The 27,759-nt window shown below is 38.6% G+C and overlaps 1 protein-coding gene across 3 annotated transcripts in view; it reads right to left on the bottom strand.

Annotated features, from left to right (window-relative positions):
• The window catches only part of ZFYVE28 (zinc finger FYVE-type containing 28), a 308,586-nt gene that overhangs the window by 29,945 nt on the left and 250,882 nt on the right, over nucleotides 1–27,759 (bottom strand). For 2 of the 3 annotated variants that reach the window (XM_050947523.1, XM_050947520.1), the window contains 3 exons: nucleotides 20,387–20,491; nucleotides 2,024–2,178; nucleotides 1,197–1,313 (listed from right to left, as the gene is read on the bottom strand). In XM_050947523.1, the coding sequence (XP_050803480.1) occupies nucleotides 1,197–1,313; nucleotides 2,024–2,178; nucleotides 20,387–20,491 (377 nt within the window). The remainder of the gene's footprint in view (nucleotides 1–1,196; nucleotides 1,314–2,023; nucleotides 2,179–20,386; nucleotides 20,492–27,759) is intronic. The other variant, XM_050947521.1, reaches the window with a different exon arrangement.

Genomic DNA, 27,759 nt, shown 5'->3' with positions numbered 1-27,759 from the left:
CTGAAGCCTGCAGTTCTGCATCTTCACAGCTATTTTTGCTGAGCTATCTGGAGTACAGCTAGCATGAGAATGTCTACAGGAACTACCATTCACACCCACAGATACAATACAGACATACCTAACTGAATAACTTATCTGTGGGGTGTTGATCACTCCCAAAAAAGTCAGCCTGGTCTTGGTAAACTACATTTATCAGAAATACCCTTAATTCATGACGTGAATTTAGAGGTAAACCCCTCAGTAAGAAGTCCTTAAAAACATTTTTTGTACAAAATAAGGAGAAGAGAAAATTGGAGACTCTCTGATTATGAGAGAGAAATCAAAGGGAAAACCCAAGAGTCCTGCCTGGTTTCAGACACTCAATAGGTCTAGTTAACCATCTGTAACAAGGGACTTATTCAACCATATCTTATTGGGACAACTTGGCTTTTTTAAAAGGGAAGAAAAAATAGCCTTAATTGGGCAATTATTATTAAAAAAAAAAAGGCAAACATTCAGCAGACCATGCTCATTCCCTGGACAAGAAAGAATCAAAGTGGTAACTGACGAAAGCCTGATAACATCTGAATCTCTTGCTGGCTCCTGGTCTAGTTCTGGCCACTTTTGTCTGCTTAATTCAATAGTGTTTTATAACTGGATATTTTCCCACTTTGCAGATCTACTTGGCATTCCTTGATTTATATGCCATTTTTACAAGTGAAGCCAGAATTCTTTTTTTTTAAACACATTGTTTCATCATTTGATAGTTTGTCATTTTTACACATCATTATCTTAATTTTTAAGTTAAAATATCTTCACTGCTTTATATTATTTCACATAGGACATGGAGAAACAAAATGTCATAACACACCATGGGCAATCAAGTGCAATCCCTGTACATATCTTATTACAACCACACAGACAAGAAATACTATTCCTTTCCTTGTATCAGTAAGTAAATGGGCAGAAACATCCTGGAGACTAGGTCTTTTGACTTTTGCTGCAGGACATACTAACATGTATGTATATTTCCACTGAATACATCCCATTTACATACCATTTCTATAATCTCATTTTACCAAGGGTTAAATGACTATATAATAGCTCTGTAGAAGAGCTGAGAGTTATTTCACAGGAACAAAAGACAAATCTCCTGCCAAATATTTTAAAGACCTACCGAAAGGTGCAATAGAGAAAATGTACTTTATGATGTTCACCTTTTTTTTGCTTTTCCTTGTCCTCTGTTTCAGGTTTGGTTGCCATCACTTCAAATAAGGTCTTTAAGATGCTTCGCAAATCACTGGCATAGTTTGTCTGCAGCTGGTCAGCCACACCTAGCAGGCAGTGGAAATGGGTAACGCCATTATTTGAACACCACAAAAAAAAAAAAATCATCCTCTAAGTATGTACAATGCTGCTGTTAATGATTTGATGTTTAAAAAGAACAGGGAACACTTATAGTTCATATTGGTTATAAAATTAAGATTATAGTTGACCATTTTATTTTTAAAAGAAATTAGATTAAACTACAACAACAGTCAACTTTTTTGTTCCTATAGTACTTGTAATCTGATATGCAATATCTGTAGTGTTCTTTCGTCATAATAACATTTTGAGATTCTTTAAATACGAATTACATTGTTACACAGCTAGAAAAAGTTATGATAAGTTACAAGATACAAGTTATGATACAAGGACTACTACTACCAAATTCCCTTCAGGAATTTCTTCCATGGGAGTCTTGGGACAGCACTGGGAAGAGGGAACTCTGTGAGGATGAAGCACCTGCATAACCAAGCTCCTCCTTAACTGCAGGTTTCAGCAGCCCCCAAACACCAGTACTGCAAGCTGCTCTGTACAGGCAGACACCTGCCCCTGCAAGAGCTGTTTGCAGGGTAAGGCCCTAAATTACAATCCTGCAGCTACAATCGTATCTAGTCAGTGCTACATCCTATATTTCCGTGCACACTCTAATTTCATAACAGAGACACAAAGAGAGAAAGATGAATAAAATTCACATTCATAACAAAGGGAGCTCTCATACCTGAGATGCAGACAAAGAGTCGGTGAATAAGGTCATTGCTGCCGTGAAATCGGGATCTGATCTTTTCTCTGGTAGCAATTTTAGCTGCCTGTAAGGCAAGCTGGATTTCCTCCTGATCAATGTCATCAGATGAACAGGAGCTGGTCATTAAACTGCTGCAGGGGACAAAATGTAAGGAAGAAAGGTAACTTAAATCATCACTTTGTCTTTCAGAGAACTACTGACCTCTTAAGGATTTGCTGCTCAAACAATGCTCTTACTATAAAACAGAACAAATAGTTGTAAATTCTGGTTGACCCTTCTGGACCAAGCCTATATAATTACCATGAGGGCCGATTTTCATTCTATAGCATATTTATGAAAGAACATTTAACCAGAAAGCCATTTTCCAGTATTTTATTGGACTGTCCTTTGTCACTATGAAGTGGCAGTAACCAATCCACAATTCAGTTCCATTTCCAGTGTAAGCCAAGTTCTAGGCACTACCGCCCCGCTAAAATCCATAGAAGAATATTAGCCTCAAAATGGGAAGGTTAGATCTGGGGCCAAGTTGGAATTTTTCTATCAATTTTCAAGTTATTTGGAATAGGGGCTCCCGAATTGAGATCCTAAAACGGAGAGGTTCACCAGAATCCGAAAATCATTCTAGTTTTAATTACCACTTTGCATGGGGGAGGGAGGGAAGGGAAAGCAATAAATCGTAGTTTCTTTAGTAAAGGTCTAGCACACAGGATGTAAATTAGGCCATGTCTACATCTAAAATTTTGCAGCGCTGGTTGTTACAGCTGTATTAGTACAGCTGTATAGGGCCAGCGCTGCAGAGTGGCCACACTTACAGCAACCAGCGCTGCAAGTGGTGTTAGATGTGGCCACACTGTAGCGCTGTTGGGCGGCTTCAAGGGGTTTCGGGGAACGCGAGAGCAAACCGGGGAAGGAGACCAGCTTCGCCGCGGTTTGCTCTCGCGTTCCGCGAACCACCCTGCAAACCGCAGGGAAGGAGACCTGCTTGCTCGGGTTCGGGGAACGCGAGAGCAAACCGGGGAAGGAGACCAGCTTCGCCGCGGTTTGCTCTCGCGTTCCGGGAACCACCCTGCAAACCGCAGGGAAGGAGACCTGCTTGCTCGGGTTCGGGGAATGCGAGAGCAAACCGGGAAAGGAGACCAGCTTCGCCGCGGTTTGCTCTCGCGTTCCGCGAACCACCGTGCAAACCGCAGGGAAGGAGACCTGCTTGTTCGGGGAACGCGAGAGCAAACCGCGGCGAAGCTGGTCTCCTTTCCCGGTTTGCTCTCGCGTTCCCCGAACCGCCGAGCAAGCAGGTCTCCTTCCCTGCGGTTTGCAGGGTGGTTCGCGGAACGCGAGAGCAAACCGCGGCGAAGCTGGTCTCCTTCCCCGGTTTGCTCTCGCGTTCCCGGAACCACCCTGCAAACCGCAGGGACGGAGACCTGCTTGCTCGGGGTTCGGGGAACGCGAGAGCAAGCCGGGGAAGGAGACCAGCTTGATTACCAGAGGCTTCCTCAGGTATGCTGGGATACCTGCTTATTCCACGGAGGTCAAGAAAAGCGCTGGTAAGTGTCTATACTTGATTACCAGCGCTGGATCACCAGCGCTGGATCCTCTACACCCGAGACAAAACGGGAGTACGGCCAGCGCTGCAAACAGGGAGTTGCAGCGCTGGTGGTGCCCTGCAGATGTGTACACCTCCTAAGTTGCAGCGCTGTAACTCCCTCACCAGCGCTGCAACTTTCTGATGTAGACAAGCCCTTAGTCCATTACACCCTAATTTTAGAAGTTATTGAGATGTTAAATTGTTATCTCAGAATGGCTCATCAGTGCCAATGAGCTTATAATAGGCCACCAAATGACCTTAGGAGACTTAAACCTTCACTTAAAAAAAAAAAAGTTATTCCTTAGTCTTTTCTTCTTATGGAGACAGAGCTCAAAATGTAAACCAATCCTCAAGGAGGCTTCCCAGTGGAAATAGGTTATTTTCTCCATCAAAACTGAAGTTAATCAAACAAGCTATATAAAAAACTATTTTAAAAAGTGGTGGTCTCCAGAGTTAGACTCTCCAACCCTTGTTTCCCCTTTGGTCATAACTTTTGAATAGAGTGAGCTGCAATTAAAATTGAACTCATCTAGTCAAGGCAAAGGAAACGTGCATCTCTCTGCTCTATTCCCCTGAGAAAGTTAGAAACTCAGACTAATTTCCCCATCCATACCAAAGAGATTCTTCTCATCAGTGACTAGGAAAATCTAGAATGCTTTACTCATAATCACACAGTAGTTTTGCTAACTCCAGCCTTTTTCCCATTATACACATAGCATTGAAAAAAAAAGTTCACTTTACAAGTTATTAAAAATAGCATGCTGAAGGCAATTATTTCCTACTTCACATTAGGGGCCAAACCAATAAGATACTGATGATATGTTCAGCATCTTGCAGGATCAGTCCCTACTACTATAAGGCCCCAAACCACTTATTTAAGTGTCAGCTAAAGAGCTAATGTATTTATTGAGATGATTTCAAACGAATTATTTGTGGGGCACAGTTTTGATATTCCCCTTATGAGCTATACAAGCACAGAGAGTGCTCAAAAATGTAATATTGTAGACATTAGGCTGTGGAATTCTGAAAGCCTTACTAAAAGTCTTTGATCTGAAAATGACACACCTTACTGGTTAATTATAAAAGGAACACAGATGAAAAGATGGGTGCTTGGGATCACTGAGAATGCAGAATTAAGGTAGTTTGGGTACTTTAATTGTGATTTTCCATACTTTCAAATACTTGGGTTTCTTGCAAGTTTAATCTTAACCTTCCTGTTTGTTTAATGTTTGTTAATTACAACGGTTTTGTAAGAAATGTTTATGCTCAAACTTAATTTCACCTTAACAAATCTTTTTTGCCTAGAATTAGTGAAGATAATCAAATTTCTCTCTCTCAGCCAACTTCTCCATGACTCTCGGGGGTAAAATTATAATATTTGTGATATCTGTTGACATGGAAAGGTTTCAGATAGCATCGATTAAAGGCAATGATTTAGCATAGGGCCAAGCAAGATGAGTAAGTGGTTTGAGAGGGAGTAAACTGCTTGCAAAAACAAATTGCAAAGGGCCAGATATTGAATCCCTTACTTGCGGTGGGGAGTAGTTAGACAATTAGTCCCATTGACTCCAAGAGGACAACTTTTTTTCATAGATTCATAGACTCTAGGACTGGAAGGGACCTCAAGAGATCATCGAGTCCCTTGTATAATTTCTCCCCAAATGTGAGTTTCCTATCTGGTCCTAACCAACATGGCAAAAGGAAAGGGATTTTTTCCTCTCTCTCTCTCTCTCTCTCTCTCTACATATATGAAGTATTTGCAATATATTTGCAAAATAAACATTGTGATTTCATTGGATCTCTCAAGCTAAGCTGTGTTACGCCTGTATGGGAACTTTTATGGAAAACCCAGGTGCAGCAGAAAGTGAGCGTGGCAATTCAACAGACGACTCTTTCCCCTCTGAATCACTACTGAGGGAGTGTTCCAGACTCCAGAGCATGCGGTTAAGTGGGCACAGAGCTCTGTGAGGGACCTTTCAGAACATAATATATTCAGTCACTTCAGTTTTCCAAGAGAAAGATGTGTTCATCCCAATGTCTCAGTCAGATTCTTATCTGGGTAATCATGTTTTACCTACATAAATTCCTCCTACTATTTCAAATCAATACAATTTTATTCACTTCGTATTCCAAATTAGTAACAGCTCTGTAGTGTGCTGTTAACATCTGTCACGCTCTACTATGTAGCTGGCTGAACTTCTGTGGTGGGTGGAGATTTCTTACTACAAAGTGTGAAAAGTGCTTTGGAATTCTGGGATGAAAGGTTTTATATAATTAGGATAGACAGATATAAACTATATAGAACTATTTACAGGAAGATGAAGTATTTAGCGCTCAGGATTTTGTCACTGTTCAAAGAAGAACGAACTTTCCAGAATAATATCAAATATGGTGTTAACAATCATTTCTGGGGTAGACTGGCAGAGTTTGCCTTTATCATGATGATCAAGCCATATTTATGCAGCAGCACCCTAAATATAAAGAAAAATTGATGCAAATAAAATTATTTATTTAAATAAAGGACAGACTGGTCATATTTTATTTTAAAACATTTTATTTTAATAATGGTATAGGGAATAGTACACCTCTACCTCAATATAACGCAACCTGATATAACACGAATTTGGATATAACATGGTAAAGCAGTGCTCCGGGGCAGAGTGGGGCTGCACACTCCGGTGGATCAAAGCAAATTCAATATAATACGGTTTCACCTATAATGCAGTAAGATTTTTTGGCTCCCGAAGACAGTGTTATATCAAGGTAGAAGTGTATATAGAGATGCTTTGAAAATTAAAGATGTAGTAGGAAAAAAGAGAATGATCAACTGGAATTAGAGATATAACTTTTCTTATAGCAGTGCTACAGCAAACAGGGGTGGCTATGTCAAAACAGGTATCAGACTTCGTAGGTTTTAAAATGATCTTATAGTAAAATTAACTTGAATACTACAGAGGGTTAAAATATTGGACAGCTATGTCTTCACCATAATTTCAATACCTGATCAAGTAGGTTTTGGAAATCTAGTGGGAACACTTTCCTTATATGATTTCATAATAGATTTGCATATAACAACACAACAGCACATGACTGATTAAAAATGATCTTTACCAATTGATAGCAAATGTGTGGAAGGCATTTTTTAAAAATGTTATCAGATTGGCCTTGATATGGGATGGTTCAGTGCAGACACTTGTAAGAAGAGGCTGTTATTTGCACTGATAGCAAATAAATACTATGTTCTGAAGTAGATAGGTGTTTCCTCATTTATTCAAAGTCTCAGTTGAGGGGAAACCTATTACCTCTGTTAATAAATTTTCAAAAGAAAATAATTTAATAAATATTGAGAGAAAAACAGAAAGGACAATGAATTCTTCTTGTTAAATGTGTATTGCACAAACCTTGAATCTATTTGAATTTAAAAAATTAGAATATAAAATTCACATGGCACACACTAAATGGATTACAAGCTGGTTAACTGATAGGTCTCCAAAAGTAATTATAAATGGAGAATCATTGAACAAGTGCGTTTCCCATGGGGTCCTACAGAAATAAGTTCTCTGCCCTATGCAATTTAATGTTTTATCAATGACCTAGAAGAAAACATAAAATCATCACTGACAAAGTTTGCAGATGACATAAAAATTGGTAGAGTGGTGAATGGAGAGGTCAAATCACTGATACAGAGTGATCTGGATTGCTTGGTAAACTGGGTGCAAGCAAACAATATGTATTTTAACACATGTTCATCTAGGAACAAATATGTTGGCCATATTTACAGGATGAGGTATTCTATCCTGGGAAAACGATTTGGGGATTGTAGTGGATAACCAGCTAAACACAAGCTCCCAGTGTGATGCTAGATTTCAGCAGAGAGTTATATAAGCTTTACATTTATATTACACAAGGACAATTAGTTCTCTTAAAAGGAGATTAAGAGAAGCAGTTGATTATTCATAGCAGGGGGCAGTTGATATCCTACTATATCCTACTACGTACTATCCTACTATGTACAGTTCAATAACTTCCTCAGTTCTGAAAAGTAAAAGTTCCCCTCTGATGTTCTGTTTTCAGGCAATGTCTTTAATTATGACTCTACACGAAATGTAGAGATTTCAGCACATTGTCAGTGTTAGTTTAATAAATCTAAATCAAACGGGCTTCAATTCGAGCAAGACAGGTTGCTCTTAGACATAAACTCAATATGGCTAAGGCCCTGGAGGCTCCACAGCAATAATACAAATATCATCCAGAAAAATATTATAGAGAACTGAGTGATTATTCTGGGGGGCATGGATTGGTGTTCACGTCGCACTCCTCATTAGTAACTGGTCAAGGCCAGGCAAGCTAATGGTCCAACTGGCAGACCAAAATCAGGGATGAATCCTGGTCATGTGCCACCTGAGGCATGTTGTGCATATGCTAAGAAGAAATAGTGATTATTCTTACCATATGAATAATCTTAAATTATTTGTAATCTGGACACTTCTATTGCTTGTTCTGGGAAATGTTATGAAGCTGTACGAGTATTGGTCCTAAGAAGCAATGGGACATTTCACAACAAAATCTGAAATGTGAATATTTCCACCTTTGTTGTAAATTCAAAATTACTTTAGCTTTCAAAAATTTGTTCCTTAAAAAGGTACTATTTTGATGAGAAGTTTAGCTTATTTTGAAACAGAAATTTGTCCCACTGCAAAACCAAGAGATGATACATTTTGCAGTTAAGTTATTCTGCCTGAATTCACACACACACACACAAAGTGACGTTTCAGAGACGTTGAAATGAGATAAAGCACATTGTAGAAAAATTTGAAAAAATGTTTTCCATAACTACATACATCTTCAGCTTCAAGGAATATTATTAACATTGCTGTATGTCATGCTGGAAATTGGAAAGTGATATCAGTCAGTTCTTTAGTTCTGATCAATATTCCACAGAAAAAGACTTTGGGTCAGATTTTCAGCTCGTATAAATCAGTGTAGCTCCTTTGACTTCCATGGAATTATGCCAATTTACATTAGCTGAGGCACTGGCCCTATGTTAACAATCCCTAAAGTTCCACGGTTAAAAACTGAAATATCAGGAAATTCTCAATTTAAGGTTGCATGTATTTGGCTCCCTCATGCATATGCATTATGACACAGTCCTAATTACACACCTACATACCATTCCTCAAATTATACATTCCATCGCGATTCTTTTCTCCCACCTTAGAGATCTAAGTTTATCTCATAATAATTTTCTTTTTATACCTAAACTCATTTTTTTGTCATAAGGGTCCATTATATTTTTTACTTTGAATGAGATTTTCAAAAGTGCCTACGTAGTATAGGATTACAAGTCCCACTGAAATTCATTTAGGTGCTTTCTGGAAATCCCACCCATCATTTTTTTATAACACGTCTCTTCAGTAAGTTATTATTCTTATATAACATTTATATTGCATTAGCACCTAATGGCCTCAACCAGGTCAGGGTGCCAATGTGCGAGGCATTGTACAAATATTAAATGACAATTCCTGACATACAGAAAGACAATGGATGAAGAAATAACTTTCTAAAAAATTACAAGATATCAGTGTTGGTTTCTACCAGAGTTTTTATGTCAATAGAGACTTTCTGGGTACCATATTTAATATTTTGTTCAAATTTTTCTGAAATTCAAATGAAAACATGAAAAAATGGCAAAATAACGATATCGGCTACTTGGAAAAAAATTAGCTTGGGAATGTAAAACTTAATCCATCTGAATTTACTTTCAAGAGCTTTCTGTTTCCACTGTGACAACATTATCTTCCAATAATGTCTCACTTGGTCAAATATGCACCCAAGGCTCTCCGAAATATACAGTCACTTTGGGAAAATATACTGCAGAATGGAATAAATCTAAACTGCAAAAAAAAAATCCTTAACTTGAAGAATTTAAAAATACAATTATTAAATGCATCTTTCTGTGTGTGTGTGTGGGGGGAGGGGAAGGGTAATAGTGTATAGTACTGTGTGAGAGCATCAGCCCAGGAGTCTGTTGGGGATGTGAACATGAGAGTTTTGATTTGGATTTTGAACCCTCACTCTCATACGGGAAGGCTCTGAGAGCATTAAAGAGACAATGCACTCTTAATGAGAAGATTGCATTTCATACTAACACATGGAGCTACGTTGGATGGCATAATAAATAGTAATATAATAGTTAACTCCAAAAGAAGCTATCCAGTCATAACTGTGTGAGAAAGACAGAAATAGAGACTGAGACGCAGAAATGTAGAATACTTTTTCCCACTTGAAGGAACTATAGGGGTTAGAGAAATTTATTAGCATAAAGTTTTCACATCCCCCTACTCCCAAAAATCAGTTCTCCTAAAAAAAATTAAATAGAAAACAACAACTTGCTGAAGTCAGTTGCAAAATTTCCCAGAACCTAGCTGAGTCCTAATGTATCCAGTCATAGGAGTCAGCACCGCAAAAAGCTGATTAATGTATTTAAAAGTACTCTAAATTTTTAATTAAAAAAAGAAGCCATCTGTCCATTTTTCATGCAGTTCTAAGAATGGGAAGAAATTCTCTCTTTTTAAAACTTAATTAGTGATCTTACATAACGTCTTCCCATTGCCAAGAACTCTGCAAAGGTTGCAATTATTGTAGCAATTTAGTTAATTATGTACAATCTTAAAATCCCCAAACAACGTGCTATTTTAAGTTTTTTGAAAAAAAGCAATTTGCACTATAAAAATCATTTTCTTGAATCTAATAATTTATGTGCTATTAATAACACAGGAAATGCCAATTGGCACTCAATGTTTTTATATCTTAAAAATGATAAATAAAGTCAAATTCACTACCAGAAGCTGGGAGTGGTTGACGGGAATGGATCACTCAATAATTGCCCTGTTCTTTTCATTCCCTCTGAAGCATCTGGCACTGGCCACTGTTGGAAGAGAGGATCCTGGGCTATCCGGACCATCAGTCTGACCCAGTATAGCCACTCTTAGGCTCTAAATTACTAAATTATTAAAGGGTGAACTGAAAAATCAAAGGCGAGGCCCTCATGACTGGAAAAAATGACTAAGAATTACAATTTGAAATAAAATAAAAAATAAACAAAATAAAGATTTTTTTGTGTTAAACAGTGAAAAAGAGTACTGTACCACTAGGTATAGATGAGTAGATGACAAGTTTACTGTACACAGAAAATACAAATGCTCCAGCCACAGGCAGTGAGAAGGAGCTGAAGGTGGGGCAGTTCTGCCCTTTATACCCCCATTTCAAAGCACAAGGAGTGGGGAAGTGGGCTGGGCCATCCCTACTGGTATTTCTAGGGAAAACTCTCTGGCATCAGAATGCACACACACCTATGATGTAATGAACAGATGCATGCCCGTGAAGAACAACAAAACATTTGCCCTTGTTTAAGATTCTTGTATATTTGACTATTTTATTTAGATTACACAGAAAATAAAAAAATACATTTAAGGATGATTATTCTATTTGTACCATATTGGGCATTTTAAGCCCCGTATCTCTTCAATATGAAATCTAACATTAAAAAATAAAAACAAAAATCCTACAAGCTGAAGTTTTACCCTCACGTTATAACTTTGCTAAAATAGTTATAAGCTCATAAAACATATCTCAGTATCTCCTTTGGCAACAATTCTATCTCACTCAGGGCACTGAAGACACGTTAGACATGCGAAAAATTTAACCTGCCTGAAAACAAATTGTGGAATTTTCTAGGTGACATACAGTAAATTAGAAAATGCAGAGCCCTTTGGAGGTTTTGTTTGTCTCTCCTGGGGCTCCACTACAAGTTTGTGAAAAAGCATTAAAACCCAGGGGAGTCATGAAACACATCAAGAGATTCCTGCTGGTGAAAAAACCAGAAACATCTGTTACAGTCACAAATGTCTTGTGGTCTAAGATCATAAGCAAAAGCTGGCAGAGTGGATGAACTCTGATCTCTTTTGTCTGTACCACTCCACAGGAAGTGGTCAGAAGATATGGTAATAAAGTAGTAGATGTAAACCATTATATAATACAGTGTATTATACCCAGGACCGGCGCTAGGGTTTCTCGCGTCCTAGGCGCACGGCCATTTCGCCGCCCCCCCGCGCTGATCCCGCGGCTCCGGTGGAGCTGCCGCAGTCATTCCTGCGGAGGGTCCTTTGGTCTGCAGCTCCGGTGGTCAACCGGAGCCGCCTGCCGCCCCCCCGGCAAAATGCTACCCCCCGAATAATCCTGGTGCCCTAGGCGACTGCCTAGGCTGCCTAAATGGTAGCGCCGGCCCTGATTATACCAGTTCTTCTCAAATAGTAGGTTGAGAAAAGGTTCTAGATGGGTCACAGGGCCCTAAGCAAACATACCCTTCTCCTGGCCCTTGGGGAGGGATGAAGAGATTTAGAAAGCAAGCTCACCTCGCACTCATCCTGCACGTGGGACTGGCTCCCTGCTCTGGGTGTTACAGCCTGCTGCACAGGGTCACAGTGCTACACAGGTTTTGCCTGTCAGGGTTGACTAGAGCCACTGCTGTGGAGTGAATGGTTGGGTGGGCTCACTCTCCAAACCCAACCCTCACCCTCACCCCGAGAACTACCCTCTGTACCAGGTCAGGATTAGGGCTGCTGTGCTGGGAGGGAGGGTACACATATGCAATGGTAGGGTTTCTAAACAAGACCAAAAGCAGTTGGAGGGTCACCTTCGTAAAAAGTTTGGGAACTACTGTATTTTACTATTATGAATTATATATAACCATTATACCAACAGCTTGTGAATAAGAGTTCCATATCAAATACCCAGCCTCACAGAGCTTAAAACATGCACAGACAATCTATAATCAAACACCTTCCGGCAGGAATGTTAACAATTTAGGATAAAAACCGGAACTGCTGCATATTCTGATTTTCTCTTTACACACAAATCCCTTCCTCCTCCCTCAGCTACACTAGTTGAGATCTTTACATTCCTGACCTTAGAATCTAAAGCTTTACATGCAGAGTAGTTAGCAGCAGCCTTTATAAATTCTGAACAGTCTTTTCAGAAATTAGAGCAGGGAAAGTGGAAAAAAATAATCTACCAGTTACCCAGTGACCAAAATTGGTATTCCCAAACAAAAGCCTACATTAAAATAGAGTTACGGTTGTACTGCCAATACATATACCTTAAACAAACACACACCCACCTGATTGGAACAATACAGTTAAAAAATTAAACATTTGAAAGTGAGGAAATTCACAGTTGAGCTTAATCAAGTAACTGATCCATCCCCATGTCCCTGATCACCCATGGATATGCCCAAAACATCTTTAATCTCCACATATTATAGCCTCCTGCATTTCTAGCAAAAGCCACTACTCCCACTATACCATCCCACAGTTTACATATTAACAGAATAGCCATCCACCCACTTCATATGAGCCATCTTGCCAATCATGAAGCCTCCACCAATTCGCTTTCCTTTCATGAACAAGACAAACATCATCTCACTTCTCCCTTTTCCTATACTGAGTAAGGATGACCTTGTGCCTCCTAGTCCCATATTCCCTCAAATATTTGTTTGTTCAGCACATGCATCCACACTGACAGTCAGGGTTTTACTCAAACTATTGAAAATATACAATTTTACCTTTCCTAGGTATTTGGCTGGTTTCATCATTTTACATTAATTAGTAACAAGAACAGGAGATCTTGCCTTAATCAGCATTTCCCCCATCTCTAACTACAAAGACTTTGATGTCTGGTTTAGACATTAGTATTAACTGCTGTTTGAGTAATTGCAATGCCCATTAAAGGTTTGAAATCCAGCATCCCATTGACTTCCGTGGGTTTTGGATCAAGTGTATAGATATGATCAGGTGTAAAGAAAGTAAGATTCACCTTGCACTCAAAATATGGCATTAATTTTCCAAAGAAGTTGGTGGTGCAGTGCTGCTACATGGAGGATTTGAGTTACCTGGCGTGCTTAAGTCAACAACTCACAAAGTTACATCTAGTGAGATTGGAATAGTCAAGTAATTAAATCAGAACATCCCTTCTGAATTATTATTCTTTTCAAAAGAGCTATCTGGGTTTTTAGAGGGAAAAAATCCAACACACAGACACTAAATGGGGAGACATGTTTCTCTGAAAAAAATAGTGATAGTCTGGTGGAGAAGGCACCAATTTTATTATTAAATGGCCCCCAAATTATTTCCTATTAGTCCACAATTTTCTCTTTTCCCATCTGAGTAGCTGAATCACAGATCATCACTGACAGGGGGCTTTCTCTCTTTTCATTCTGTCTGCTGTGTGAGAAGTCACTACAAAAGTGGAGACTAGGGAAAAGGAAATTGTAATTCTAAAATGATGAAGTGGACTGTAGCACATACTTTAATCAGGCAAGTGGACAGTTACTAATTCATTAATATATCTTCTCCACTTAATTTTTTTTAAAAATGGATGCGTCTATACTTAGCTAAATAGAGCAACCTTGTGCTTCTGTTGTTGACACTCTTGCATTCCCTCCCCCATTCCCTATAATGTGTTCTACATCCATCTGCTTCATCTTTACTATAGCGCCAATCCTGTAAAGTGTTTAAGCTCATGCTTAACTTTAAGCACATGAGTAGTCCCATTAATTTATCTTCAGTTTAAACAATTTAAACACACATGTTGTAAAGTGCTTGTGAGGACCTAGCCCCATAACTCGAAGGGATGCTGAGAGCTGAGAAAGGAAGGGACTTCTGCAGACAGACAACATTTAATTTTAAAAGCGACTGATTTTCATTGCTGAGTAAAGAAAATATACCTGAAATCTAAATTGATTAGATTCAAGCATTACACTCTATTTCTATAACAATATAAAAAAAAGTTCTTCAATGTTTATACTCCTATAGAAAAAGAAAGGAATGAAAAGGAAAAGGAAACAAATTCTTTCACTGAACCTTTGGGTTTGCCTACATAGTGGCCAAATTCTGTTCTGTCTGCTAATGTAAATCCTTGTAATTCCCCTGAAGTCAAAGGTGTTGTTCCAGACTTACACTGGTGTAAGTGAGATCAAACATTTGCCTTGTGCTGGGAAATTGCATGATACATAGATCCCTCTGAGACCCCAGAGAAAGTGTAATGTGTTTATTTTCTATTGATAAAAGTGACAAGTGATTTTGTCTGCCTCCATTTTTGGGTGCCTACCTTGGAACAATTTGCAGAAGACCAATTTCCAGAAAGTGCTGAGCACCTAACCATCTTAAAATTGGGCCCCTTTATTGAGTTTAAGCTGGTCACCCAGAAATGGAGGTATGAAACATCATCAGTCACATTGAAATTTTTGACTTACATGTACGTCGGTAAGGGCACATTATTGAATAAATACATTTGACCTTATCTTTATCCATAAGTATCTTGTGTTAGTGTAAATTCTTCTGTTACTATTAAAGTTAAGATGTGATTGCACATAAAAGGTTTAGCTGTTGACATAATTATACAATGTTTGGAAACATCCAGTATGGTATTGTTCTGATAGTGCCAAAAAGGTGTGTGGAGCTCTGGCTGGGAAAAAAAGACAAGAAAGGACAGCAGGGAGTGTGATGATTCAATGCATCTCCTAAGTAGCTTTCTTCAGTAGGATTCCACTGACTCCCAACTAGAATTTAAAGTTCACCTTCCCCCTATTCTCCCCCCAGCAAAAATCCTGAAGGAAAGCAGGTACTGGCAACATCAGATTATTCTTCCCTGGATGCAAGGATCCAGGTTCATGTAAGGAAGTGGAATATACTCTTCTTGGTGAATCTAGCCCTAAAAGTTTAGTAGAGGGCATTTTAGAGCATAGGCTCATCTTCAGGTGCAGGATGGTGGTGGTGGGGAGTTGTATGTGCATATGTACCTTCTTCCCCACTGCAAAATGAGAAACGCTGTAGGGTTCTATGTATCATTCTGAATTATTTGTTTCAATTCCAAGACACAACTGGTAGCTAGAAAGTTTTCCTTACTGCTTTGTAACATCAGTGTCATTTAGCCTAGTATAACCTGCAAAGGATTATCACAGTAGCATGGAGAAATGGATGTTCAAGTAGCAAAAATGTTTCCCTCTTCCCCTGCTTGTCTGACAGATAAATAATGTTAAAGAGCTATTTAGCGTTAAACCTAATCTGATCTGCTCTTGGAGATGCATCTCTCACTCTAAAGAGTTTGACAACCCTAAGGGAAATTCATTAATGAAATGTTGCCAAATAAAATTTGAAACTATACTGCAAAAAGGCATACATGAAAAAATGCTACTAACTTAAACAAGCAAAGGGAAACAAGTGATGAATGGTTTTGCGTGACTCAGTTTCTCAGGGGCTCATGTACATATATTTTTTAAGTTTCAATTCACATTAGTTCTCAACTTCTGAACTTTGCTTTCTGCATAGAGTTCAAAGTCAAAAGCCAAAAAACAAATAGTTCAATCTACCAAATTTGTCCTGTGTTGGCACCAAATCAACTCAATTTGGGCCAGAGTACAATACCCTTATTCACAAAGAATAGTACCTTACAACCCAGAGTCCTACTAAAGTCAACAGGACTACTTGTGTAGTAAGATAGTGTGCATAGCAGTATCACGCTCTGGAGCTATTTGAATTATTTCAATGCAAAACTCACAAAGCAGAATGTAAAACTCACAAAGCTCAAAACTGGACACAGGTTTGCTCAGAAGCATTATGATTGTTAGCAAACTCTCCCATTAATGTAGTTAAAACTCTAAATTTGTAACAACATCCTAAAGCAAGCAAGTAAATTTAACATGGTTTGGGATGACACTGGACAAAATAAATCTTTAGATTTCTATGTTAACACGTGATATTCATTCCCTTCCACAATTGTAAATAATGTATTTTGATTCCTATTTACATTCTTATTGCAGGTTATTAGAGAAAACAGCAAAAAGGTAAAAGTTTAGGCCACAGACACATTTAAGAGTAAAGAAAGAAAAAAGACTCAATACAAGTGCCAAAAAATAACAAAGATGCATGAGGGGTACAACTCAGCAATAATGTAACAGAGCAAAGGTAAGAGACTGTAAAAAGCTAGTTACGAGAATGAAACAAACATTGCAGAAGTTAAGAAAGGAAATTTTTCTAGTACTTAAGGGGACTGTCACAAGACAGCACAGAGAGTTTAATGGCTGAAAACACTGCAAAAAGCATTAGTAAATGCCTTATACGATTGCTTATAAGGAACACAGTTACCTGTCCAGCACATTTTCCAGAATATATAAAAATGATGCCCACTGAGCTTGAGATTACATTAAAACATGATAAAATTGTGGAGAAAGATATTGATGGAAAAAAAGGTAAGAAACCGGGTCAAGATGGCGCTCCTTAGATGATGGTTAAGGTGATGAGAGGAACACTTTTAGAGAGAGTGAAAAGCTTATGACAAACAGGAAAGTTCTCAGGTGCTGGAAAGAAATACTGTACATGTATTTAAAAGGATCTAGGAAACTAGCACTCCAATCCAGGAAAGCACTTAAGCACATACTTTAATTTAAGGCACAAAAGTATTCTCAAACGCTTTAAATCAGGATAGTGACATGGTTAAAGTTAAGCATGTGCTTAAGTACTTTGCTGAATGGGGGGTTTCAGTATGAAGTCTTGATTCCTGGTAACATTGATCAGATAGAGAGCAGGAAAATGCTTAATTTTTAAAATAGCATTCAGGGATTTAGCAAAGATTCTCACAGTGACATAGCATGGACTCACACACAACAGTGCAAGTCTTATAAATCTGACTTAATTTTCAGAAGAAACAATTGTAGACACAAGTTATCTTAACTACAAGAAAAAGCTGTAGACATAAGTTATCTTGACTACAAGAAATATCAGTACAGTGGCACACAAAATACTAATTTACAAGGACAGGCGAATATGGTGCAGGAGATAAGCTGCTCTAGCTGATAAAGAATTACTTGTCCTCAAGGCTCTTGGAATCTCCGGTGAACACTTGAGGTATCCTGTATTGTCCTTTCAGCAATCACTACGCCTGGAGTGGACTTATTCCAGCGTTACATAGTGTGTTTAGCAGAGGGCAACCACATTCGGCAGATAAAATGTTCTTTATTCCAAGAATATTGGTAAGTGGAAATACTTCAGAAATGAAAAGACACAAAGAATGTTTTTTACCAGGCAAAGATAAACACGTTAATCAAGGAAATATAAAGGACAATAAGACCACTTTGCATTTAATTCCCCTCACCAAAAAACTAAAGTCTTTTCTATATGGGGACACTCAGAAAAGTTAATCTGTATTAACTAAAGGTGTACATTTAAAGTGGATTAGTTAAACTACATTAAACTCCTGTATAGATGTTCTCGTTCAGAATTAAAGAGGCCTCAATTCAGTTTACTTTAATTCACTTTACTATAAACCCAAATTCCTTGGGTAACATTTGTATGTATTCTGGAAATTGTACTGGACTGGTATGTCTGTCCCTTATGCTATGCACTTTGAATTAAACTAAACTGAATTAAGGCCACTTTAATTCTGAATGAGAGAGTTCACTCAGGGTTTAATGTAGTTAATTAATTTCCTTTTAATTCACACCTTTCAGTTAACTTGGATTAATTTTCCTGAGTATCCCCAATGTATACAAGCCCTAAAAAATGCAAACTGAGGTAAAGGAAGGATGGGATGCTTAGAATAATTTAGGAGTAATGTGTTTACCTAGAAAAAAAATCAAAGATTAAAAAAGGTCAAGAAAGGTTTTGTGCAATTGACATTTCAGACAGACATGTGCAGGATCAACTTACAGCCAGAGTCAAAGACCAAAAATTCAAAAAGATAAAACAGATTTTCCAACAACTTTTTTTATGATTGCTGATAAAAATTAGTGCAACGTGCAAACAGAAAAGGTGGGAAGATAGAGAGCAGGAATAGCATAACCCATCAGGAAGACTAGATGTCTCCATAGAACGCTATTATTTGGCATTTGGAAGTACAGAATTCACTAACTGCAATCTCATATGGAGGCGCTCAAACAAATAATTATTTTGATATGGTACTTTTCTTCTGACATTTTTAGAGAAAGACTATCTTTTCCCCCATTTCTGCTTCCCCAAACTTCTCATAAACTCTTGAATTCCTGATCCTACACCAAGGTCAAGAAGCATTGAATACAAACAAACAGTTGAAAGATAAAGAGGCAAGAAGAAGAACAAAAGAAGAAAAGCAGAGAATTATCACAGACCTAGAAACACCAGAAACATCTTGACTAAAATTTCAGAATCTCTCCGAATGTACTGTTAAAAAAGGCAACATCATTTCTATGAAAATACTGAAAAAGCAAAAGAACCTTTATTTCTGTTTTAATAACTTTTTGTTGCCCTAAAATGCATTCTCATAATTAAGGCTGCTAGTTTGTCATGGATTCTCTGACTTTCTGAGACCTCCATGACTTCTGCAGCGGCTGGTGCAGAGAGCCTGGGGGCCGCCTGAGCAATTCGAGTAGTCCCTTGGCCAGCCACATCGGCAGCTGCTGGGGTAGTTGTGCCACTGCCCCCTCCCCCCCCAGCAGCAGCAGCAGGAGTTCAGGTGTGGGAGGGGGATCAGGGCCGGGGACTGGGGAATGGGAGGGTGTGAGGACTCTGGGCGGCACTTACCTTTGGGGAGTTCCCTGAATGCAGCAACATGTCCCTTCCTCCTCAGCTTCTAGATCCATGCGCTACCTCCACTCACAGGCATCGCCCTCGCACCTCCAGCCAATGGCAGCTGCGGAGCCGGTGCTTAGAAAGGGGACAGTGCTCGGAGCTAGGATCTGACGGAGGGATATGATGCCGCTTCCAGGGAGCCAGGCAGGGAGCTTGCCAGTCGTCCCTCCCCCACCCAGCAGTGGTCCTGGGTCACCCACCGCTGCCTGCACCCCCCAGCACCAGCAGGGGTCCCAGACCGCCCCCCCGACCCATGGCAACCCTCCCAAGCCCCCCTCCCCCCCCACGAGCACCTATGGCGACCCCACACAGGCACCTGTGGCACTCCCTGGGCCATACCCCCACAAGATTTAGTCAGGGGTATATACTACAAGTCATGGAGAGGTCACGGGCCATGAATTTTTGTTTACTGCCTGCGACGTGTGCATGACATACTAAAAATACCCATGACTAAAACATAGCCTTACTCATAATCCTTACTAATTCCCTTAGCAAAATCAACTACAAAAGATTCGTCTCCCTCACACGTGCTTAGCTGATTAGAACACACGCCAGCATTCTTAACATATTTTTGGGCCACAAAATAATAGCAAAACTAAAGAAACTATTCTTAGTTGTGACATTCCTCTGATTTTACTATTAGATCCCAGGGAAGCAGAATACAGATGGCAGAACCATGCCATCTGGAGAGACAAGACCTAGTAATGTATAGTCATTCACTGTTTTTCAATAATAATCTCATTCTGCAATGAAGTCCTATTGTATTAGGTGTATAAAACTCTGTCTAAAATGTATTTTAAAAGCTAGTTATCTTAAGTACCTCTTTGAACATAATGAATAATGAGATCAGATGATGATCCCAAATGCTGTACAATTCATTGTTGTGTACCGCATGACAATGCTCCACAAACAGTAAGACTCTCACAATGACTTTATTAGCATACAAAACAAGCTTCACAAACAAATGTGCCTGTGTGCTGAAAGGAAGAATTATCTGAAGTGCTGCTGTCACTTTAGTGTTAATTCAATGAAAATTTTTCATCAACCATCACTCAATACAATTAGTCAAATGTGACTGTGAAGTGAGATTATTATTACCTCAGAGCGTATATGCTGGAGAGACTACATGTAGTGACAGAAACACTGTCATAGTCACTGCTGGAGATGGAGCTGAGGGGGGAATCACGTAAGCCATCCTGAGAACTGAAAAAAGCATACGGAAACAAAATGAACTGCTGAAAAGAACAAAAATGAGACTAGAGCAATGGATCGCAAATGATCATACAACAAAAGAAAAGTACAGCAACAGTAACACTCATTTACTCTCTGGGAGCCCAGGTATATATCTGAATATATTTTAGATTAGTACAAAAAGCGCAGATCAACTGGCAGGACCAATGGGCATGCTCTCTGTGAAAATCATCAATTTAATTTATAGTATGCAGTTAAGAACGCTGGGGAAAAAACAAAAGACCCTAGTTATTTTAAAGTGTGAGTGCAAATGTGTCTAGATGTTGTAAATATTGGCCTACATTTTAGAATGAAGGTACACCATGACCAGGCATCCTGAAAACCATTGTATGTTTCATACCAATATAACCAAAGACATAAGCCCAAAAAGCTTTTAAAATGCCAAGACAAGTTTCAGCTAACAGTTTCCACGCTGTTGGAAGGAAGGAGGAGAATGGGAAGGGAAAGTCAGTGTGGTAAATGAAGAGTTGCTTCTCGCTTCCTGTCCTGCTGCTATACCATATGATTTAACAAATCCATTATTTGCTCAGTCAGCACAGGACTGCATGGCCCTCAAAACTGCCATGGAGCTCAAAATTTTATCTAAAACCTGATTGACATTCCTATGCAGAGCTTGACAAACCACAGCTACTTTATAAATCTACTGGCTAATGAGCAAAACATGAACTATTTAAAATAATGGAATACACCCAAAAATGAAACAGCTTGTAAATATTACATGATCTTTAAAGGGACACTGTCTATTTGAAATGTAGCCAATTTCAAAATTAGAATTAAAAATAATTTCAGGTAGTACTCACTTGCAAATTAATAAGGTGCAGCAGAACAGTGTTTATATCTCAGTGAAAAATTGTCACTCTCCTACTGGAAGTTCCACACACTGAAGGAAATTAATTTACAGTAGATATAGAAAAATGTACTCCTGAGCAAATGTATCACAGTAGTATTGGTTCTAGACATTACAAAAAAATTCTTTAAAGCCCTTTGAACTAAGGGGTCTGACAATGAAAATCATTCGACATCCAAAGAGAGAGAGAGAGAGAGAGATGTCTGTTTCAGAAATATATTTAGTTTGAAGAAATATAATTGGTTAATTTGAATTAATGGTTTGACTGGCATGTATGTATGAGGCATGCATTCAAGCCAGTTGTAATCCAGATTCTCTACTCCTGTCATATTTAACACAGCTAGTTTTGCACGCAAGCGTCCAGAAGAACACTTAAGGGGAATTTCTCAAAACAATATATAAAAGGTACATTATCTAATCCCATTACAAAACAATAAGAGTTGTTTGCATACCTCCCACACATCGCTTTCAAAACGTACCCCTTCGTGTTCCTTATTTCTGATTGCCAATTTAAAAATAAATCCCCGAGTATATTATGTGTTAGTTGAGAGGAGGACAGGCACAGTGGGAAAATAAATCAGACTTCAACAAAAATCCATTTAACTTTCATTTGTTTTAAGTAATTTCCCTTGCCAATTATGCTCACTCTGAAGAGACATTTGCATTTAAACAAAGATTTGCTCTCACAGCTCATCTTCACCCTCCTAATCCTGAAATGTGGTCATACTGCTAATATATGGCATCATAACCAGTTCTATGACAGCAAAATGATGTAAAATAATACAAGATTATGAGTCCACACTATTATCACTGTGGATGTGGTATACCTAGACTTTAGTAAGGCATTTGATACGGTCTCGCATGATATTTTTATCAATAAACTAGGCAAATACAATTTAGATGGGGCTCCTATAAGGTGAGTGCATAACTGGCTGGATAACCGTACTCAGAGAGTAGTTATTAATGGTTCCCAATCCTGCTGGAAAGGTATAACAAGTGGGGTTCCGCAGGGCCCTGTTTTGGGACTTGCTCTGTTCAATATCTTCATCAATGACTTAGATATTGGCATAGAAAGTATGCTCATTAAATTTGCAGATGATACCAAACTGCGAGGGATTGCAACTGCTTTGGAGGACAGGGTCATAATTCAAAATGATCTGGACAAATTGGAGAAATGGTCTGAGGTAAACAGGATGAAGTTTAACAAAGACAAATGCAAAGTGCTCCACTTAGGAAAGAACAATCAGTTTCACACATACAAAATGGAAAGAGACTGTCTAGGAAGGAGTACGGCAGAGGATCTAGGGGTTATAGTGGACCACAAGCTAAATATGAGTCAATAGTGTGATGCGGTTGCAAAAAAAGCAAACATGATTCTGGGATGCATTAACAGGTGTGTTGTGAGCAAGACATGAGAAGTCATTCTTCTGCTCTACTCTGCGCTGGTTAGGCCTCAACTGGAGTATTGTGTCCTGTTCTGGCAGCGCATTTCAAGAAAGATGTGGAGAAATTAGAGAGGGTCCAGAGAAGAGCAACAAGAAAGATTAAAGGTCTTGAGAACATGACCTAAGTAGGAAGACTGAAAGAATTGCATTTGTTTAGTTTGGAAAAGAGAAGACAGAGGAGACATGATAGCAGTTTTCAGGTATCTAAAAGGGTGTCATAAGGAGAAGGGAGAAAACTTGATCACCTTAACCTTTAAGGATAGAACAAAAAGCAATGTGTTTAAACTGCAGCAAGGGAGATTTAGGTTGGACATTAGGAAAAAGTTCCTAACTGTCAGCGTGGTTAAACAGTGGAATAAATTGCCTAGGGAGGTTGTGGAATCTCCATCTCTGGAGATATTTAAGAGTAGGTTAGATAAATGTCTATCAGGGATGGTCCAGACAGTATTTGGTCCTGCCATGATGGCAGGGGACTGGACTCGATGACCTCTCGAGGTCCCTTCCAGTCCTAGAATCTATGGATCACCAAGGAGAATCTGCCTTGTCAAGATGAAAGCTACTGATCATATATCTTCTGTAGCACTAACACTATTATAGAATGCAGAAAACTATTAGCAGTTGCTTCTTTTATAATTTTTCTGTTTCAATTTTGCCCCTGAAACTTCCTCCAGCTGATAATACTTTCTTTAAGAAGGGATCAAGTCCTGCTTTCTTTATATACTTTACTGTTAAATACTGCATGAAGAAACCCAGTGATTATTTCTCAGTTTCCTGCAATACAGAAATATTGTATCTATTTTTGCTAAAGTTAGTATTTCACATATTGTAAACATCATGAGTCAGACCTCAAAAATCTTAAAATTGGCTAAAGAGCCAGGAGATTTTAAAAAAAACAATGCATTCTAGATTATTTATTAGGGCTGTCGACTAATCGCAGTTAACAAAACTGTCTGGGGATTTGTTCTGCTTTGAGCAGGTGGTTGGACTAGATCTCCTGAGGTCCCTTCCAATCCTGATATTCTATGATTCTATGATTAACTCAAAAATTAATCATGATTAATTGCACTGTTAAACAATAGAATACTAATTGGAATTTATTAAATATTTTTGGATGTTCTTCTACATTTTCAAATATATTGATTTCTATTACAACACAAAATACAAAGTGTACAGTGCTCCTTATTACTATTTTGATTACAAATATTTCCACTGTAAAAATGATAAAAGAAATGGAATTTTTCAGTTCACCTCATACAAGTACTGTAGTGCAATCTCTTTATCGTGAAAGTGTAACTTACAAATGTAGATTTTTTTGTTACATAACTGCATTCAAAAACAGAATAATGTAAAACTATAGAGCCTACAGGTCCACTCAGTTCTATTTCTTGTTCAGCCAATTCCTAAGACAAACAACTTTGTTTACATTTACGGGAGATACTGCTGCCCGCTTCTTATTCACAATGTCACAAGAAAGTGAGAACAGACATTTGCATGGCACTTTTGTAGCCGGCATTGCAAGGTATTTACCTGCCAGATATGCTAAACCTTCATATGCCCCTTCCTACTTCGGCCACCATTCCAGAGGATATGCTTCCACGCTGATGATGCACGTTAAAAAAATAATGCGTTAATTACATTTGTGACTGAACTCCGTGGGGAGAATTGTAGGTCTCCTGATCTGTTTTACCCACATTCTGCCATATATTTCATGTTATAGCAGTCTCAGATGATGACCCAGCACGTTTGTTTTAAGAACACTTCACAGCACATTTGACAAAATGCAAAGAAGGTACCAATGAGAGATTTCTAGAGAGAGTTACAAGACTTGACCCAAGGTTTTAAGAATCTGAAGTGTCTTCCTAAATCTTAGGGGGACGAGGTGTGGGCCATGCTTTCAGAAGTCTTAAAAGAGCAACACTCCAATACGGAAACTTCAGAACCTGAACCACCAAAAAAGAAACCAACCTTCTGCTGGTGGCTTCTGATTCAGATGATGAAAATGAACATGCATCAATCCGCACTGCTTTGGATGGTTATCAAGGAGAACCCGTTATCAGCATGGATGTTTGTCTTCTGGAATGCTGGTTGAAGTATAAAGGTACACATGAATATTCAGCACATCTGGCATGGAAATATCTTGTGACACCGGCGATAACAGTGCAGTGCCATGCAAACGCCTGTTCTCACTTTCAGGTGACACTGTAAACAAGAAGCTGGCAGCATTATCTCCTGCAAATTGTAACCAAACTTGTTTGTCTGAGTGATTGGCTGAAGTAGGAGTGAGTGGACCTGTAGGCTCTAAAGTTTTACATTGTTTTATTTTTGAATGCAGTTTTTTTTTTGTAAATAGTTCTACATTTCTAAGTTCAACTTTCATGATAAACAGACTGCACTACAGTCTTTGTATTAGGTGAACTGAAAAATATCATTTCTTTTGTTTTTTACAGTGCAAATATTTGTAAACAAAAATAAATACAAAGTGAGCACTGTACACTTTGTATCCTGTCTTGTAACTGAAATCAATATATTTGAAAAAGTAGAAAACATTCACAAATATTTAAGGAAATGGTATTCTATTATTGTTTAATAGCGTGATTAATGTTTTACTCATGCAAACACTCACGATTAATTTTTTAAATCACTTGACAGCCCTATTATTCATATTTGCCTTCTGGGTTTTGAGCCCTTAGGATTCAAGTTTTCCAACTTTTCTCCACTACCAAAGGGGCTAGAAACTATCTTTTAAAAAAAGCAAGTTGAAAGTCTTGTGTAATCACAGGAGTCAATGAGCTAAAGCTTTATGGAAAAACCAAGTATCATGAGACTCATGATAAAAATTGCTAGAGTTGGCACACTGAATCAGTTATTAGTGTTATGCTCTTTTGTTTAGTGTGTGTTACAAGTTGGAAAACAAGACAATAAAGAGTGAACATAAATTGCATGCAAGTTATGTATCTGGAAATGAGTGGTAAACAAGCCTGGTGATTAACCTCAAAGTATTACTGGGAAATAATTAAAAACACAAAACAACTAAAAAACCGTAGCTCACAATCAAGACACATTTTGCATGAAGCAATTGCTAGCTTTTAGTGATCTGCTGGCCACTTAAATATTCCTCACTTTTGGTAAGTGGAGTCAAAGTAAACAAGCTGACCCATCACCTGAGATTATACAGCAATATGAGCAGATATGAAAGTAATAGCCCTTGTAGCATGAACAGCACCAGAATGACCACGCTATGCTATGATTATTTCTCACATCCTCCTCCCGCTTCCCGCCCTAACAGATTTCTATGCGCTGAAGACAATATTACTTCACCAATTTTCTTTTATTGTGTGAAAAAATTGGACACTTTTTGCCCATATTTGAAATCCATGTTCAAATGTGTCATGAGCTACACCTTGACCAAAGTCCAGTGCAGAGTGGTGTATTTTTAGTTAAATGTTGCACTTATCCTCTCTGTGGGGATGGGAGAAAGAAGAGACAAGTGTGTTAGAACAGAGAGAACAGTCTCTTAGATTGTCTGAACAATGTATATATTAGTATGGTGCAATAAATGTAGGTATTTTACAAGTATAATTTCCCCTCCTACTTACAATGCTTTCCTTGCATAAAATCACTGCATTTTATACCCATGTAACTTAGACTCTAAGGTGATTCTGTGTTCTGGCCAGCAGCAGACCCAGCACACAAAGTATCCAGAGTGATCCATAAATGTGGCTGTAGTACGGACCATTACTGAGTCCATGGGCCTATGCAGGCATAAAACCTATAGACTTTATAAAACATTCTGAGACTCCGGCTACCAGGGATTTGCAGGACTGACTGTCCATGGCTTTAAGACAGTGGTTGTCAACCTTTTTTCATTTGCACTCCCCTAAAAAATTTCAAATGAGGTGCAGACACCTTTGAAAATCTTATAGCTGATCTACACTACCGCTGAAGTCAATATGACATATGTCACTTAGGGATAAGAAAACAACACTGCCCTGAGCGACATAAGTTACATTGACTTAAAGCAGTGTCCTCATGACACTATGTTGGTGGGAGCTGCTCTCCACTGACATAGCTTCTGCCTCTCGTGGAGGTGGAGTAATTATGCTGATGGGACAGTGCTCTCCCATTGGCATAGTGTCTCTTCACCTGGTGTGCCGATGTAGCGTGGTAGAGTAGACTTACCTCAGACAGCCTGCAGACTCCCAGGGGTCTGTGGACCACAGATTGAAAATCACTGATTTAAGAGGAATCAGAAAAAAAAGTGTTTGAATTCCACTCCACAGTCCTGTTGCCTTCAAAGGTTTTTCTGTCAGGTGCCAATGGCCAATGACTGCCAAAATTTGGCCCCTGGGGTCTCTTCCATCATTTAAATCTATGCCTGCTAGTAATTCTAATTAATACATATGCTTCTGCAATGTTCTTTAGAATTTAAGCTATTAAAATTCAACAATAGGCTTTATAGGTTAGACAGAGTTAGTCTTGCTTTTATTCTTCCATATCTGTACAAATAAAAAATTTCTGAGACTTTTGGGTTCTGCATCTGTCTCAGACTTAATTATCTGCTATATGTCTAAACAGGTGCAAACTCTTGGCTGACTAATTTGTCAACATGTAATGTACATTTATGTCAGACCACCTTCATACCAGAGAAATTCCTCAGACTTCGTTTTCTGTCTCTGAATAAATAAAAGTCACTCTACCATTAGAAGCTACAGGTCACATGATAAGGTCAGCAAGTCAGAGTTCTGGGGTAAACAACGCAGTGAGTATTTGGAATGTGCGTCCCAGAATAAGGTAATGTTGGCATGCATTCAAGCTGATAATGTTTGGCAGGGAGCATGAGCGGAAACGACCTGATAAGACAGTGAGTGTGTGCAGTAAAGTTCTGATAGCTGACAGAACAGTGTAAAAGACAGATGGTTAAAATGGTT

The sequence above is a fragment of the Gopherus flavomarginatus genome, chromosome 3 (genome assembly GCF_025201925.1).
Source record: "Gopherus flavomarginatus isolate rGopFla2 chromosome 3, rGopFla2.mat.asm, whole genome shotgun sequence".
NCBI lineage: Eukaryota > Metazoa > Chordata > Testudines > Testudinidae > Gopherus > Gopherus flavomarginatus.
Note: the sequence above shows the minus strand (reverse complement) of the source record. Positions and strands in the feature narration are given on the sequence as shown.